The sequence below is a fragment of the Pongo pygmaeus genome, chromosome X (genome assembly GCF_028885625.2).
Source record: "Pongo pygmaeus isolate AG05252 chromosome X, NHGRI_mPonPyg2-v2.0_pri, whole genome shotgun sequence".
NCBI classification, from domain to species: domain Eukaryota; kingdom Metazoa; phylum Chordata; class Mammalia; order Primates; family Hominidae; genus Pongo; species Pongo pygmaeus.
The window spans coordinates 107,898,324-107,914,566 of NC_072396.2; the positions used below are offsets into that span (position 1 = coordinate 107,898,324).

The 16,243-nt window shown below is 39.7% G+C and overlaps 1 protein-coding gene across 2 annotated transcripts; it reads right to left on the minus strand.

Moving 5' to 3' along the window:
• Positions 1-2,707: 2,707 nt before the first annotated feature.
• RAB9B (RAB9B, member RAS oncogene family) lies at positions 2,708-14,565 on the minus strand. 2 transcript variants are annotated; one of them, XM_054472898.2, is made up of 4 exons: positions 14,498-14,565; positions 13,236-13,398; positions 7,391-7,464; positions 2,708-6,212 (listed from the first exon to the last, which is right to left on the minus strand). In XM_054472898.2, exon 4 carries the CDS (start codon positions 6,168-6,170, stop codon positions 5,565-5,567), a length of 606 nt encoding a protein of 201 aa, XP_054328873.1. In that variant the 5' UTR covers positions 6,171-6,212; positions 7,391-7,464; positions 13,236-13,398; positions 14,498-14,565; the 3' UTR covers positions 2,708-5,564. The 2 variants fall into 2 exon arrangements, with proteins under 2 accessions (XP_054328873.1, XP_054328872.1); XM_054472897.1 differs by lacking the exons at positions 13,236-13,398; positions 14,498-14,565 and adding an exon at positions 12,512-12,709.
• Positions 14,566-16,243: the final 1,678 nt, after the last annotated feature.

The following is a 16,243-nucleotide window of genomic DNA, read 5'->3' on the forward strand; positions in this document are numbered from 1 at the left end:
ACCACTACCATCACTAGCAGAATAAGAGATCCTTGCTCACCAGTTTTGGCAAGCATATCAGTAAGAAGGCATTTAATAATTTTTCTTTTATTCCATAAACATGCCTAGCTTTTGTCATTATCCCTTCCTTCTCTTAAGGAGAAAGTAGTAAAGAATGAGAGCTCTTTTGGTGATGGAAACTTGAGGAAATTAAAATGACCAGTTTGGAACAAGGAAACATTAGTGAATATCCCAAATCATGCACATTAACGTTTTATCAAAAGGTGTATGCTATGCTCTGAATCTTTTTGTCCCCCTCCAAAATTCATAGGTTGAAATCCTAACCCCCCAAGGTTATGGCATTATAAGGAGATGGGGCCTTTCGAAGGTGATTAGGTCACAAGGGTGAAGCCCTCATAAATGGGATTAGTGTCCTTATAAAAGAGGCCCAAGAGAAACCCCTTCCCCCTTCCACACAGCTAGAAGGTGCCATCTGTGAACCAGAAATCAAGACCTCACCAGACCCTGAATCTGCGGATGCCTTGATTTTGGACTTCCTAGATTCCAGAGCTGAGAAATGAAATTCTGTAGTTTATAGCCTACCAAGCTTATGGTATTTTGTTAGGGCAGCCCAAATGGGCTAAGACAGTATATTACAGTTTATCTGCCCTAAAATCAAGTGTAAGAAAAACACTGCACTGTAGTAAATTTTACATTTCCACAGCAAGGAGAGAAAAAAAGTGAAATGATTATCTAGATCACTGAGGAAAAAAAATTGCTGCAAGATCTACTTTGGGTAATTCAAATGAAAGTAGAGATGTCCATCCAACCTCCCAGCTTGAAATTACTCAAATTGATACTTCAATTTTCCAGTGTGTTTTAAAAATACATTTACAAGATGGAAGACAAATTATGTATTCCACACCTTCCTGTTTCTGGAAGGACTATCGCCAAACCATTTCCAAAAAATGAGACCGTACTGTTTCTTAAGACATCATGAGGAGATTTCCCATTGGGTTATGAATGAGGCAGAAAAACATTAAAGACAGGAAGTTGGCATTCTGTTTTTAAAATATCAGTTATGGGCCCCGGCGCATTGGCTCACACCTGTAATCCCAGCACTTTGGGAGGCCAGGTGGGTGGATCGCTTGAGGCCAGGAGTTCAAGACCAGCCTGGCCAACATGGTGAAGCCTTGTCTCTACAACAAATACAAAAATTAGCCAGGTGTGGTGGCGGGCACCTGTAATCCCAGCTATTAGGGAGGCTGAGGCATGAGAATCGCTTGAGTCCGGGAGGCCGAGGTTGCAGTGAGCTGAGATCAGGCCACTGCACTCCAGCCTGGGCGACAGAGCAAGACCCTATCTCAAACACACACACACACACACACACACACACACACACACACACACACAAAGTTAGCTGGGCATGCTGGTGCATAACTGTAATCCCAGCTACTCAGGAGGCTGAGGTGGAAGGACTGCTGAAGTTCAGAAAGTGGAGGTTGCAGTGAGCCGAGATCAGGCCACTGCACTGTAGCCTGGGTGACAGAGCGAGACCCTGCCTCAAAAAAAAAAAAAAATCAGTGATGAATGAGCAAATCCTTATTAAGTGGCTTATAAATCTGTGGCTTTCTATATTCTAAAAGTTGCATCATTATAGACTAGTCAAAATGATTTGGGGTGCTGCATTTGAAGCATGGTCTGATAATGTGTTAAATTATAATCCTCAGAGACGGAAATGGTACATGTGGCAAAAAAAAAAAAAAAAAAAAAAAAATCTGTTTCCCAACAAATTCCCCACCCCCAATTTCAACTGCCCAAAGTTGCAACAGGCAAAAGTAGACAGAGAGAAGACAGTGAAATCTGTGGCAGATGGAATCAATGTAATGAAACTATACATGCTGTGGAAAGATTTGTGTCCATAATTTAAAAACCGCCATTATGTTTATTCAAGCCATTGGGTGCTAATGTATCTTTAAAATCCAATATGTGAGAGGCAAGAGAACAGAATATTTAACAAAATTATTCTTTGCTTTTCTTATTTGTTTCACCTATATTTTCATGTTTTCCTAAGGTCTGGACAATTCACCAGTCAGGAAAATAAAGGGAATATGTCTACTCTGTTTATATTTTGTGATGGTTTAATATTTATTTTATTTTTTATGCAACATTGTTTATTATAATATTTTTTCTTTTATTTGTATTAATTTAGGAGGCACAAGTGCAGTTTTGTGATATAGATATATTGCAGATTGAAATCTGGGCTTTTAGTGTACCCATCACCAGAATAGTGTACATTGTATCCATTAAGTAATGGTTTTAAATTATAATAAAGAAATAAAGTGGAAAGTTAAGATTCGATTTCCAGTCCCAATACACGTCATGCATTAGAAAGTGGTTGAGCCCATGAGTTTGAGGCTGCTATGAGCCATGATTGCGCCACTGCACTCCAGCCTGAGCAATGGAGGGACCCTGTCTCTAATAACTAAATAAATAGAAAGAAAGTGGTATAAAATAAAAAGGACCTCCCTGCCCCAATCTTTAGAGTTTGCTTCACAATCAGTATAGGAGTATCTGATCGCTAGATAGTGGCTGCTTGGAGTACCACATGAAACATGATCCAGAGGCCACATCCAGTGCAGCCTGAAAGAGTGACTTGATTAATAAGTACTGTCTATCACACCCACCAATTGCTCAAAAAGAGAAAGGGAGGGAAGAAACACAAACATTGTGTGCTGGTTATTCAAAATGCACTTTTTATTCACTTTAACACAGATGATTTTTTACAGTTGAAAGTAAATATTTGATACACAATTTTGAGTTTTTTTTAGCAGCACCTGCAACAAGAGGATTGTGGAATACCTCAGAATAAAGTAGAGATGGCTGGGGCAGGCACAAATTAACCTGATATTCATCAATCCACTGAAGACATACGGAATCTGAGGCCCCTGAAAGTTAGCCAATACATGACAATAAACTAAATAAATATTCTGTATGATGTTTTAACAGACCATTGAAAAACAGTATAGTCCTAATTAGAAATATATTATTCCAAAAATCTAGTGTTCTTTAAAAAAAACACCTATTGAAAATATTACACTGCACATTCTAGGGTACACAGTCAATTTCTAAACCTATATGCACAGTTCTTGGTACTCACAGATTTCAGCCTTTGGTGTTTTTTAATCTTACCCAAACTGTATGTCAGCACCCCATTGAGTGTTGCTTACCCAATGCCACTGTTTATGTCACTTAATGTTGAGTGCTTTCATTAAGATATTGAGTGGTAATTTGGTAGAAAACAATGGTATGGCTAAGAGGAAAGGGGCTCCAGTTGATGGGCCAATAAAATTAACACTTGTCTTAGATGGACAGGATGCCTACGAATCCGATACCCATGTAACTTTTTTTTTTTTTTTTTTTACTCAAATGACCACATGCCACTCTAATAGAGACAAGTACTTTTGTGAGTTGATGGAGGTCTTTATGATGAAGGCCTGAGATCTACAAATAGAAACTAGTATAAGCAGAGTGCAAGTAGAAAGAGAAGGCCCCAGGTCTCATGCACTTAAAAATAATTAGCATTTAACAGTTCTGACGTACAGATTTTCACCCTAACATGATTGTAGCAAAATGATCATAGAACTTGGAAACCAGTGTGGCTGGCTATAGGCATAGGCAGAATAGGGACCAGTACTTAAGAGCTGTGGGGTCCCAGTTCTGGCTTTGACTTCTGGCGTCAAAGTTAATTGAACAACGGTGTCAGGATTATATCTTAATTGGAAATATTGAGTATGACTGAGTTGAAATACTGTCCTCTTCTTTTCTATTTGGCCAATATGTCCCAGAGCTCTTAAAGCACAAAGGTCCTACATGTAAGTAAGGCTGATTCCATACGTGGCTACAATGGAGAGTTCTAGGCTGTATTCCTATGAAAGTTCCCACCCCCTTCCTGGCCTAGGTCTCTTTTTGGGGTAATTTCTGTCTGTCACTATGTTTATCATAGATGTTTTAAAGTACAGATTAAAATCTATGTAGGATAAACAGATCAACCAACAAGAACCACACTGCATATTCATAATATAATATATAACTGACAGTCATGGTAATCAAAAATTGTCAAACCATTTTTATATTTTAACATGGGAGCTTTAAGTTGTTTTTTATCAGTCACATAAAGATTACTCGAGCTCGAAAATTTTTCCTGCCACAGTGCAAAAGCAAAAGGAAGAGCTATGTAGTTGTTGTTAAAGATTGATCACAGAATGGTTTGAGAATTTTTAAAGTCCCTCTTCGTAGTCTTAGCTGTTATCATCAGATAAATCTAACCACAGCATGGCACTGATGTAGTTTATAGATTCATAGAACTTAGAGCCAGAAAGGACTTTATATTGAACATGTAGCCAGTACAGAAAATCTTTTTATGGTATTCTAACAGATGGCCATCCACTGAATATTTTCAGAGGCAGGGAGCTCACTATTAAGGCAGTCCATTCCACTGTTGGACAACTCTGATTATGGGAAATTCATTCTAACACTGGGTTAAAATCTGCTCTTCTGTCACTTTCAATGTCCTAATTAGGCTAGTTGAACATACAGTGCAACATACAAGAAACCAGTTCCTTCTTCTGCAATAAATATTTAAGGAGCCTTGTGAGAAAAGTTCATTATCCCCCAATCTTTTCTGAAGCCTTGTCCATGAGCCCAGTTGGATCGAAGGACCATCTAAGTTATGAGCAGAGAGCACTGCATCCAAATTCATATACTAAGCAGCATTGCTAAATTGGTAAGAGGTTGTCAGAGAAGCAACATCTCTATGCAGCAAAAGTAGACTTAGGAAGTAAAAGCAGACCAACCATTTATTTGCAAAGGTGGTTGGCATATTTAAGCATAATCCATTCACTAGTATCCTATGACTTCAAACACAAGAAGTATAATCAATTGCCAGTGTCATTAGAGTATCTCTTATTGAGATGGGATTTTTTGAAAAGCTCAGATGGGAGCAAACCATACATAAGGATTTAAACAAGTCAGTGTATATCATTATACTTTTGCACTCCTAATCATTACAACTTCTTTATAATTCAAGCCTAGGAATCCTTATTTGCATTATTATTTTTATTGTAATACAGCTCAAAGTCTGATTTTTTTCCCCCTTTGGCAGAAATGTCAGAAACTGCTTGGCAAGAGTCTGATAGTGACATTTGTTAGTTGATTAATGGAACACTTTAAGAAATAGTTGTAGCTCTTTAACTCCTTCATGCAGTTGGGTTCTAGGTTTAAACTGTGATTTAAAAAATATTTAACTGTCTCAGGACTAAAACTTTCTGATATGTCCTGAGACACACAAGAAGGGGAAATAGCAGAAATCACGCAAAATACACTTGGCTTGATAGAGCTTTATTTTTTTTTAATTTTTAATTTTTTTTTTATCGATCTACACTTCAATTTGAAAGGCTCTGTTTCACAATCAGAACCTTGTCTCTTACCCTCTTGTGTGTGTGTGTGCACTCTTAGAGGGGCAAAGTTATTCTTACACTACTGACTGATCAATTTGGGGCACATTTTTAAAAGGCTCCCTATCTTTAACAGCACGAAGACCCTGCTTTGGAGCCACTGTTCAAGTCAATGGTGTGACCCAACATGCAATGCTCCAGCTGTTCCTCTACAGCCAACACCTGCCTGACAGCTTCTTCAAAGGCCACTGTCACATTAGTATCATCTTTGGCACTAGTTTCTAAATAAGGGTAATCCCCATTCTCCATGCACCAGGCTTGTGCCTCCTCAGTAGTCACTTGCCTATCCTCTTTGTCTACCTTGTTACCCAGAACTACAAAGGGGAAATGCTCAGGGTCCTTCACATCCGCATAATAAATAAATTCTTTCTGCCAGTTACCAAGATTCTCGAAGCTCTGCCGATCATCCACGCTGAAGGTCAAGAGGCAGCAGTCTGCTCCCCTGTAGAAGGGTGTCCTAAGGCTCTTGAAACGTTCCTGCCCTGCAGTGTCCCAGATCTGGAGGGTTACAAAGCGTCCATCTACCTCCAGATCTCGATTTAAGAACTCTACCCCTATGGTGTGAAAAGCCTGGGAGTCAAATTTGTTGGTTACATAACGGTTCATAAGCGAACTTTTCCCAACTCCACCATCACCCAAGAGAATGACCTTTAAGAGCAGGGATTTCCCACTCATTTTTGCAGCACCAGAAGGGAAGGAGTTTGTAACCAAGAGAACCTGAAAATAAAAGGAAAAGTAGGAGGGAAAACAGTTAAACCTGAAACTGAAATCAACTTCATAGCAAATTTCTCTGAATTATGAGGCCTTCTCATTCAACTTCTCTGATTTATGCTCATTAATTGATGTAGTACAGCAGAAGAAATAAAACTAATTTTGCATAAGGGGAAAAATAGGTCTTATTTTTCTGAGGTCTTTTGTTGTGCCAGGAAAATGGCTGAGTGCCATGGGTAAATGGACTAGCAGATGGTCCTGTAATTTGGTTCAGTTCTGACCCAATTCTAGGAGAGGAAGCCTAGAACAAGAATGCCACTCAAATATGTGACAACTTTAGCTTCTGGTTTGGACAGTTCCAAACAGTAGACAAATAGTATGAAATTGACTTGGGGTTTGAAGTCTGCTCCTGATGGATACAAAAATTACTGAGAAGAGAAAGCTACATAAACTGGATTCTTGATTCTGTCGGTAGAGGTCTGGGCCAGAATTAGACTGCACCCCAGAATTTGAAAGAGAGAACAAGGTTACATTTCTTCAGGCATTTACCCCATTATACTTGCATTGATAGGAACACCCTCTCAAGTAAGGATCTTCTATATTTTTTTCTTCATGGAACAATGGCATTTAAGTTGATGACAATTGACTGATATCAATATAACAGCTGTCATGAAGGAAGGAAATCTTGAATAGCTTATTAGTTTTTGGATTTAGGTTTTAATTCCATAATAGCAACATTTGAAAACATACTGTAAAATTTAAAGTGCTAATATTTATACAGTACCCCACTTGTTACCTCCACAACATGTCTACACATGGAACACCCAGAATGTGTCTTAAAATAAAAAGATCAAATGCTTACTGAACAAATACTACCTTTTCCTATATTCTGTTAGGTACTTTCCCACTAGGTCTATTGTGGGAAGTCAACAGTGATGAGGTTAATTGGATGATATTTATACAATAGACCCAAAGGGATGAAAACGAATCACTAATCAAAGGAGTGCATGCAAAACAGTTTCTGGAAGCACACACATTTGAATATAATTTTACAAAATTTAGTAGCCCTTAAAATGATTTTGGAGTGCCTGTGTACTAGCTATATATTTTTCTAAATATTCATTTTTAAGAGATCAAATATTAAAATATCCCAAATCCACAGTGTGCCCCCTTGAAATACCTACCCAGTGGGTTTTTGTCACAATTTAAATATTTTCCTTTTTTTCCTGTTGTTGTTTTATTCTTTCTTTTTAGGGTGCTATAAAACAGAATAGAAAACATTATTTTAAAAAATCTATAATAAAATAACGTTAAGGCTCTATATAAAAATATATTCAAGTCAGAAAAAAAAAAGAACCCACAGCACCCTCAGGTAACCTACAGAGGGTACCTTTCAAAAATAAAAGTTCAAAATGCTACCTATGCTTAACATAAGCAAAATAATTTTATTCCAAGAACTTTAACTTATCCTAATTTGTAATTTATATAATTTTTTACATTTTATATTGTCTCTCAATTGAATTCTCCATTCAAAGTAAAAGCAAATTAAAGAAAGTAGATGATATTCACAATAGATGACATTCAGGAAAAGGAAAGTACAGAGCAATCTAAGATATGTTGAAATCCTAAGTCAGAGATGAAACTTCTTCCTTTTATACCTACCAACGTTCCCATCTCCAAGAAAGTTGTTAGTGCACTCACCAGTCTGTCTGAAGGTTGTCTCTGCAATTGATTCCACATAATTAGAGAGCAGAAAAAAATTGTGTTTGTGGGCTTCCTGTTTACAATAAAGTATATTATCTTGGCTAATTATTTTATTAATTAGTTTAGGTCATTTCTCTTTTCTTTATTTATTTTTAAAATTTGAGACAGGGTCTCATTCTGTCACCCAGGCTGGAGTGCAGTGGTGCATTTATTTTTAAAATTTGAGACAGGGTCTCATTCTGTCACCCAGGCTGGAGTGCAGTGGTGCAATCATGGCTCACTGCAGCCTCGACCTCCTGGGCTCAAGTAATCTTCCCATCTCAGCCTTCTGAGTAGCTGGGACTACGGGCACGCACCATCATGCCCGGCTAAGTTTTGTAGTTTTTGTAGAGATGGGGTTTCACCATGTTGCCCAGGTTGGTTTCAAACTCCTGGGCTCAAACGATCTGCCCACCTCATGTTCCCAAAGTGCTGGGTTCACAGGCGTGAGCCGCTGAACCTGGCAGTTCATCTGTCTTAAACACCAGTTTTAATGTTTAGCTGGTGTTATCAAATTTAAATATACATTCATCTAATATTATAATTAATTATGGCAAGCATCTTATTTAAGCAGCATCAAGAGTACTGGTCTAAGAAGAAAAACAGTGCCTAGATCTGTGTAGTGTTATTTCTTACTGAGGAAGAATGAAGCTTTAAAAAAAAATCTGCTGCTTAATAATCTCATGTTATTTTCTAAATATAGATAAAACTTATAATAAGGATTCATTAGATATCTAAATCAGTAATTATGAATTTAAATAATATCTCCTAAATGGATAGGCTTTATCCTCCTTCTTGGTTTATATACACTTTACAGAATTCTCAAGTTACCTACAATTCCTGATTTTTGTCCTCTTTTTCCTGCTCCCAAATTGCTGTCTTTGGAATTAGCTCAAGTAACAAACATTTCTTTAAATGAAGATGAAACAAGTGTTAGCACACTTTTTAATTTTTTTTTATACTGGTCTGTAGGATAATTTTACAGAGCAGAACTCTTGAACTCTCACTTTAAAAAGTAACAGAAGTATAAACTTGGGCATGATTCTGATGGCTAGTATTAAGCGCCCATGCCACACAAGCTTCCTTGAGTTCCTAGCAAACAGGTGTTCACATCATTAAAAGACTCACTGATCCTATTCTCCCAGTTGCAGATAAACTCAATAGACAGGTCAAGGACTGAGTGAATATGGAAACCAAATGCTCAGCTCCAGGAATAATGATGATATATTAATAACTGTCTGAGATAATGCTGCAGTTGCTTGTGCATTCCCTATTTGGTTATGTGCACACATAACTTCTGGGCCTATAGGCTCTATGCCAAGGGAAAAAGAGGAAAAGCAATGTGGTTCAGTGTCAAAAGCACTGAGCTAGCTGGCAGTAATCAGGACACCAGGGTCTTCATCACTGTTACACCATTCATTTATTTTATGAACTTCGGCAGGTCATTTAATCTTTCTGTTTCAGTATCTTCTTACATAAAAATAGAGCAGATAATACCTGCCCTACTTAACAGGATTTTGGGGGAGAATGAAAAGCTTATGAAGTTTGCAAACATTTGTAAGCATTTTGAAAAATTTGGTTTGAGATTTTTATTCCTCTGGCTCCTCCATCTCCTTTCATGCACTGGTGGGGGCCTTGTGGCTCAGTATTAACCCTTCTCAGAAAGGGCCTGCTAGTGAAAGTATAAGAATTCTTCCTTTTCTCTTTCTTCCATATTTGAGAATGCCTTGTGCCTCAACAAACTTGAACATCTGCATATGGCACAGAATCTCAGCGTTGAAGGGACCTTCGGGGTCTTCTGGTCCAATCTTGCTACTGATATTTGAGAAAACACTACAGTGCCTATTGTGTGTTGTGTCCTTACTAAGGAAACCCTCCACTCTCCTCTGCTGTCTCCAACTCCCATTTATTTTCTAGAAGTAAAAATGAATACAGTTTAGATTTGTCTCCTTGCCTTCATTTGATCCTGCTGATTTTCCCTTGAAGTATCATTTTCTAGTCCTGTGGTACCATCCTCATTTTGGCCCACACTTTCTCACATCTAATCTATTGTGAAAGTTCTTCTCTCCCTGCTTCTGGTTTCTCCCCACCCAATCTACTTTGCAAAGCTTCATCACTCAAACATCCATTGGGTGTAGATACTGTTGGGAATTAATAAATGTTTAAGGCAAGTTCTTGCCCTCAGGGAGTTTACAAATTAACATGCAAGCTCAGGATCTCATTGTTTACAGTTGAAATAACGTAATTATACTGACTTATTTTGTTAACAAATTTTCCTGTCTTTCTTACATGATCAATTTTAAATTCCTAGATAGTAAGCTCACTGTTTGTGTACGTCTTTGAAGCCCCTTCAGTGTGCAGCACCAGGATCCTCCATGGAGATAACAAATATTTGTTTACCAATTAAATGATTAGGTAGGTGCCCAGAATTAATGCCTCTGAATTGATGCCAAGGTACAATAGATCCATAGTTCTGTAAGATGTCAAAATACTATTATTTATAAGGTAACTAAAGAGCAGAAGTTATGAACTTGACTCGATCATTTTCTGGATGGGGCGTAATGGGAATTCCACCTGTTGAAAGTCAAGGGAAATGCTCCAGTTTTCCTCCCCCTACTCTCACATTTAAAAAATAAGTATATACATTTCCCCATTCCTACCAAAAACAAGAGCAGAATAATGATATCAAGTTGATGTTGTCGGTGGGTGCTGGCCTCTCCACAATCATTCATCATTGTTTGAAAATGAATGTGATGTCCTTTAGTACATACTTAAAAAGAACTAGCACAGTATAAAAGCAAATGAAATCGTTTTTGCTTCCCCCGGAATATGCTGGATTTAATCCAAACCTTTAAACAAGGTAACATTAAGGAGGCAAATGAATTCTTTGATAACACTAAATACGTAAATAGGAAAGTCAAATGACGTATGCATCCCTTATGGGTCGTCTATCGGGAGAGCATTTGGACCAAAACGCTTATTCTGATTTTGATCCCATTCAGAGAAAGATCTGACTCTAACTGAGTCAAATATTCGAGAGACGCAATTCCCCTTTCCTACCCCCACAAACTCATTAATGAACATACTATAAGGATAGTTTACTAATTTTTTTTTTCCCATCAGAGTCTCAGTCTTGGATAGTGAGGTGAATTAGGAATTTCCATAACCAATACTCCCCAGCTCTTTGTTCTTTAACACACTTGAAACCTTCTGAATCTGCAGTGCCTGCACCCACAAAGCCTTATTCAAATTATTGTATTTAGTTGGGAATGCTTAGAGGTGGGGGTGGAGGTGGGGGAGGAGGCAGTACAATGAAGAAAAAGAAGTTGAACCTTTGAAAATAGTACATTTTAGTACGATGATGGAGAGAAGAGAGGCAGAAAAGCAAATTGGCATCAGTTCAGTTGCCATGGAGTGGAATGATGCTCAAAATCAATAGTGCAGATTGCTCGGAGGCAAGTCTTGAAAGGGATGTGTACTGCAGGGATCGATAGGGGTAGAGCAACTGGGGAGGGCTAGGCACTGGATGAGAGTGGCACTGTTGGAAGTCTGTACAGGGGAGGAGCCATAGTTGGACCTGTGGGGAAAGCCCATCTTGTGGCGACACGCTGGTAAGGGCTACTCAACTCACTGTTGAATGCTGGCACAATAATTGGAAATACTGCACTGAAGAATTGGGCGCGGCTGTATTTATGTAAAATTCAACACGGATGAGAAATGATTGAATGTTTGAGTGTATTTCCAATACAACCCAATACTTGGCGTTGGTGGTGGTGGTGGGTGCTTCGTAGCGGGGAAGCCCTCTGACGCACTGGATTCATTTTGCAGAGCTAACAAGTTATCAGCTACATCCATGCCGACTCCAAATGCCACAGCTGTCATGCCACTGAAACGCTATTCCTACATTCATGCCCACATTTATATCCTATATGCAACTCAAAGGGTCTAATGTGGAGTCTCACATCTAACCTTTCACTGCTCACAACGACAGCTCTAGGGCTATAAGCCCAAAGGCACACTAGATAGCAATTTGGCATCGTCCCCAGGCCACTTCTTCCTCAGTAGACTGCCCAGGGACAAATAGGTAGATAAGGTTTGGATGACATCAAGCGAGCTGAACACAAGGAAAAAAAGCTTCCTTAGGAGACGAGAATGCTGGCATCTCTACGACAGGGGCACTGTTAGCATTACGGACCTAGAAAGTGAGATGTCACACATAGTCCCAACTACCTCCGACCCGGGTCCTCTCACCTCACCCCCAGCTCTTAGAGCGAGTCTGCTGTGGCGCATGCGCACTGAGCCACACCCGCTCCCCACGGAGCCCTGAGCCTCTCTGCCCGGCTCTGGCAGCAGCTCGGGATTACTCAGCAACGCCCCCCTGCACTGTCACCTGCCCCCAACTCCGACCCCGGGAGCGGCTCAGTCCCTTTTCTCAAGCTACGAGTGGTCCTGGGGATCAACTAGACTTTCCTTTCTCCCTCTTCTCACAGGCCCCCCACCTCCCGGCCTTCCGGGTCCTCCAGCCCCTAGCCCCTGTTCCTGCCCACGCACAGGCACCTTACCCAACACAATGGGAAGGAAACAGGAGACAGCCGGGGGTGCCAGGCAGGTCAGCTCCGCGTGCCGGGAGTCCGGCTCCTTAGAGTCACCGTCACTGCTCCTGCTGCCTCCTCGTCCTCAATGGGGCAGCAAGTGCGGCTTGGACCTCGGTGGCCTGACAGCTGCCGCTCGCGCCCGCCGCTGCCGCCGCGCAGCGTCTCGCGCCCGCGCCCGCGCCCGCCGGGGAGGGGGCGGGGCCCGCGCCGCCTCCTCGTGCCCCTTTCTTGGCGGTGGGGACCCGGTGTAGCCGCCTCCCGCCCTCCATGTGGCAAGCGCTCCCTGGCTCGCCCACTCTTCTTTCATGCTCATCGTCCAACCCTGGTCTCCCTTGTCCTCCTTCTCCTCCCCTAGCCGATTAGTAGGCACAGTGGCAACAGACCGTCAAATATTGCTCTCCCACTTAGCTCCTCTGCAGCCTGGGCCTAAGCCCTCAAGAAGGGCTGGCCACTGCCCCACTTCCTGCAATTACCCTCTGCTCTACCTCATTTATCCTAGCTCAAAATCCTTTAATTTTGCCAAGAGGATAGTACATACACCCTCTTGTTTCAAGTAACTCAGGAAAACACATGATCACAACACATTGCTAGGCCCTCTAGCTGGCTACAGCTTATGAAATTCTCAGGCAATTAAAAAAAATGTCCACATCTGTAGCGCAGGCATAGAGGACACACTGCCCTTTACTCTTACCAGGTACAGTTCTAGAGGGCCACACAGGGGGCATTACTTGAATTTCCCGGAATTGCTGCTGGGGCAGAATTCGATGTTTTAATTGTGCCTTGCCGACCAGCTAGTCTCTTTTTGTTGTTTTCTGTACCCCTCTGGTTCCTCCAACTAGTTTGTGATCTTCCCCCTGGAATTGAAGAAGGACAAAGCTCCTGAGGTCATTTAGCCTGCACTCCACCTCTCTGTCAGGCAGCTCCATCTCTGAAGCTTCCCCATTGCCTGAAACCCTGTGACCTTGTGGCACAGGCCCTCACTCATCTCTTGACCCCATCCAGGCCCTCACACATATCCGCTACTTCCATCTAGGCCACTCTTCCTCTGTCTCTTGACCAGGCAATCGTGCCATCAATCTCCGCAGGCCCCAGCTTAAATGTCACTTCTCAGGATAACCTTTCTCGATAATCCCAGAATAGAGATGGTGCCCCAGTTTATACTCTTGTAGCCTCCTGTAACTTGCTGTATTTTTCCTTCATAACACTTACCCATTTTTGGTGGTACATTTAAGTGTATGATTATTTGGTTGACAGCTGTCTTCCCTACTAAACTATAGTGGGGAAGGACTATGAGGTCAAGGACAACGTTTGTGTTCACCACCATATGCACAGAGCCTAGGGCAATGCTTGCTGCATAGGACATGCTCAGAAAATATTTGCTGAGTATGAATGAATGATGTATCACTAATAATTGTTATATTTAAATAAAATAAGTGGATGTAACTGAATCTCTTGTGCTCCTATTTAAACCAACCCCATTCCCTACACATACACTAAAACACTCTTCTGATGAAGAAGAGATTCACACAATCCTCTAAATCAATTTTTCCGCATACATTTTAGTCTATTAAAAAACTATTGAGCATGGGCCCCAACATATGTATAAGGATTTATAGATTATATACATGTACTACTGTACATGTATACATTACACATTACTTTAAACTTACATTTTAATGAGTAAACATTAAAATACTCCAGCACAGAAATTTTAAAAGAATGAGAAAAATAAATATATTGATGTTCCAGTGTTTTCTTTTTGCACCTCAATAAATAGTTTTGTGAAATGCTTTAAATAACAGTCCTTCATATTAGAGTAACTCGTCTTTAGGTGTAACAATCTAGACTACTTTTTTATTTTCTCATAGATGCCATTTTCCAACAGTTTAATCATCTCTGAGAAACCCCCAAACCAACTGGCAAGTTTTAAGGATCTTTTAGTTTCTAAGCTACCTCGTTCTGTAGTCAGGATCTCACAACTGCTGAAAGCACCACACGTTTAGTGAATGTTGGAACACCTAAGGGTAAGAAAAATCCTTTGTTAGACCAAAGATTCCTACATGTAAATCCTACATTAAAAGAGTCTCTAGAGGCCACTTAAAAAGCAACTACTATTATCCTTCTAGAATGGAAGCAACATGACTAACACTAGTTGTGAGGGATCAGCAAAAATGGACAGCAAGAAGATTCAAAGTAACAGCTGTGGATGGTTTTGTGGCTCTCAGATGGGACTATTCCCAATGGTCAATCATTGAGATCTGTCAAATAGTGTCCTTCACACACAATAAAAATTCTATTTTTATAACAGAGTTACACACACACACACACACAAAATAGAATCATAGTGTAGTCAGTAGATAGAAGGCTAAACCAAGATTGAGTTGGGATACCAGAGATAGGGTTACCTTCAGAGTCACACACACACACACACACACACACACACACACACGCTCTTCAACATTCAATGAACAAGATCTCCCAAAGTCTCATCCTGATCAGTTTGAAATACATTGACCTGAGCTTCAGGAAGACATAACTGTAATAACTGTAATGTGATTAATTTAAAAGAACAGCCTGGTCCAGCATTCACAAGTTGTGACGTACAAAAGGGTTCCGTGAAGCATTCAAATAAGTGTATAAACACTGCATACTATTTCCCTTCCAGAAGAATCACGTTGCATATTAAAACATTAACGTCTCTTGGAGTCCTGAAGTAAAGAAATCTGTTGTGTTGTTTTTCAATCCTACATTTCTAAAACTTTTGTGAACATGAATTTCTTTTGTTTATGGAACATCTATTAGCAGGACTAGAACAGCTCAGGACCCAATTTAGCAACTGCTGTCCTAATCATTAATATTGGACATATTCATAGGCCAATGTATTTGTCATCTTTGGCCTAGAATATTTATGTGGCAACTATACACGTTATATTTTCCAGATAGTCCTGATTTCAAATACTTTGTCCTATTGTCCTAATTTTTACAACAATACTCATGAGATCATCTAATGTTTTATTCAGAAATTATGGCAGCCATAGGTATGTAAAAAGGAAATTAGACAGTAAGAGTTTGTCAACTATTTACCTATCATTGTCCAAGAGCAAGTCACAGTTTCTGGTGATACAATATTTTTTTAAAAAATCATTTGACACAGGGATAATATTATGGAGTAGGAATACTTTGCCAGATTTTTCATCTCCTGAAGGAAAGATCTCTTAAGATTATCCAATTATGGAAGGCATCAGTATGAACTCAGTTTAGTCATTTAAAAAACATTTTTAAGCTCTATCCACTAAAAATACTTAGAAACAATGAAAATCTCAGTGTCCAAATTCACCTATAGTGCCCATAGGATGGTTCTAAATGCTATTTCCCAATAAAAGGACCCAGGATTACTTAAATAAATGGCTGACTTCAGATATACGGCAAGAAATATCCAAGATGAACATAAAATATCTTGTCACACCAGATAGCAAGGAAGCTAAAAATATTATTAGAGATGAGTCAAAAGGACTTGAAGAGGCTGTCATCAGTCAAACATGGGGCAATTTGAGCATCAGTAAAGATAATAACTACAATGAATTGAAATATATCAAATATGTTTAAATATACAAATTCATAAAAACACTTAACATAATTGCTCAATTTGGCCAAACCTAGAAAGCTAGCTCATTATTTTAAAACTGCTAAATAAAGAGA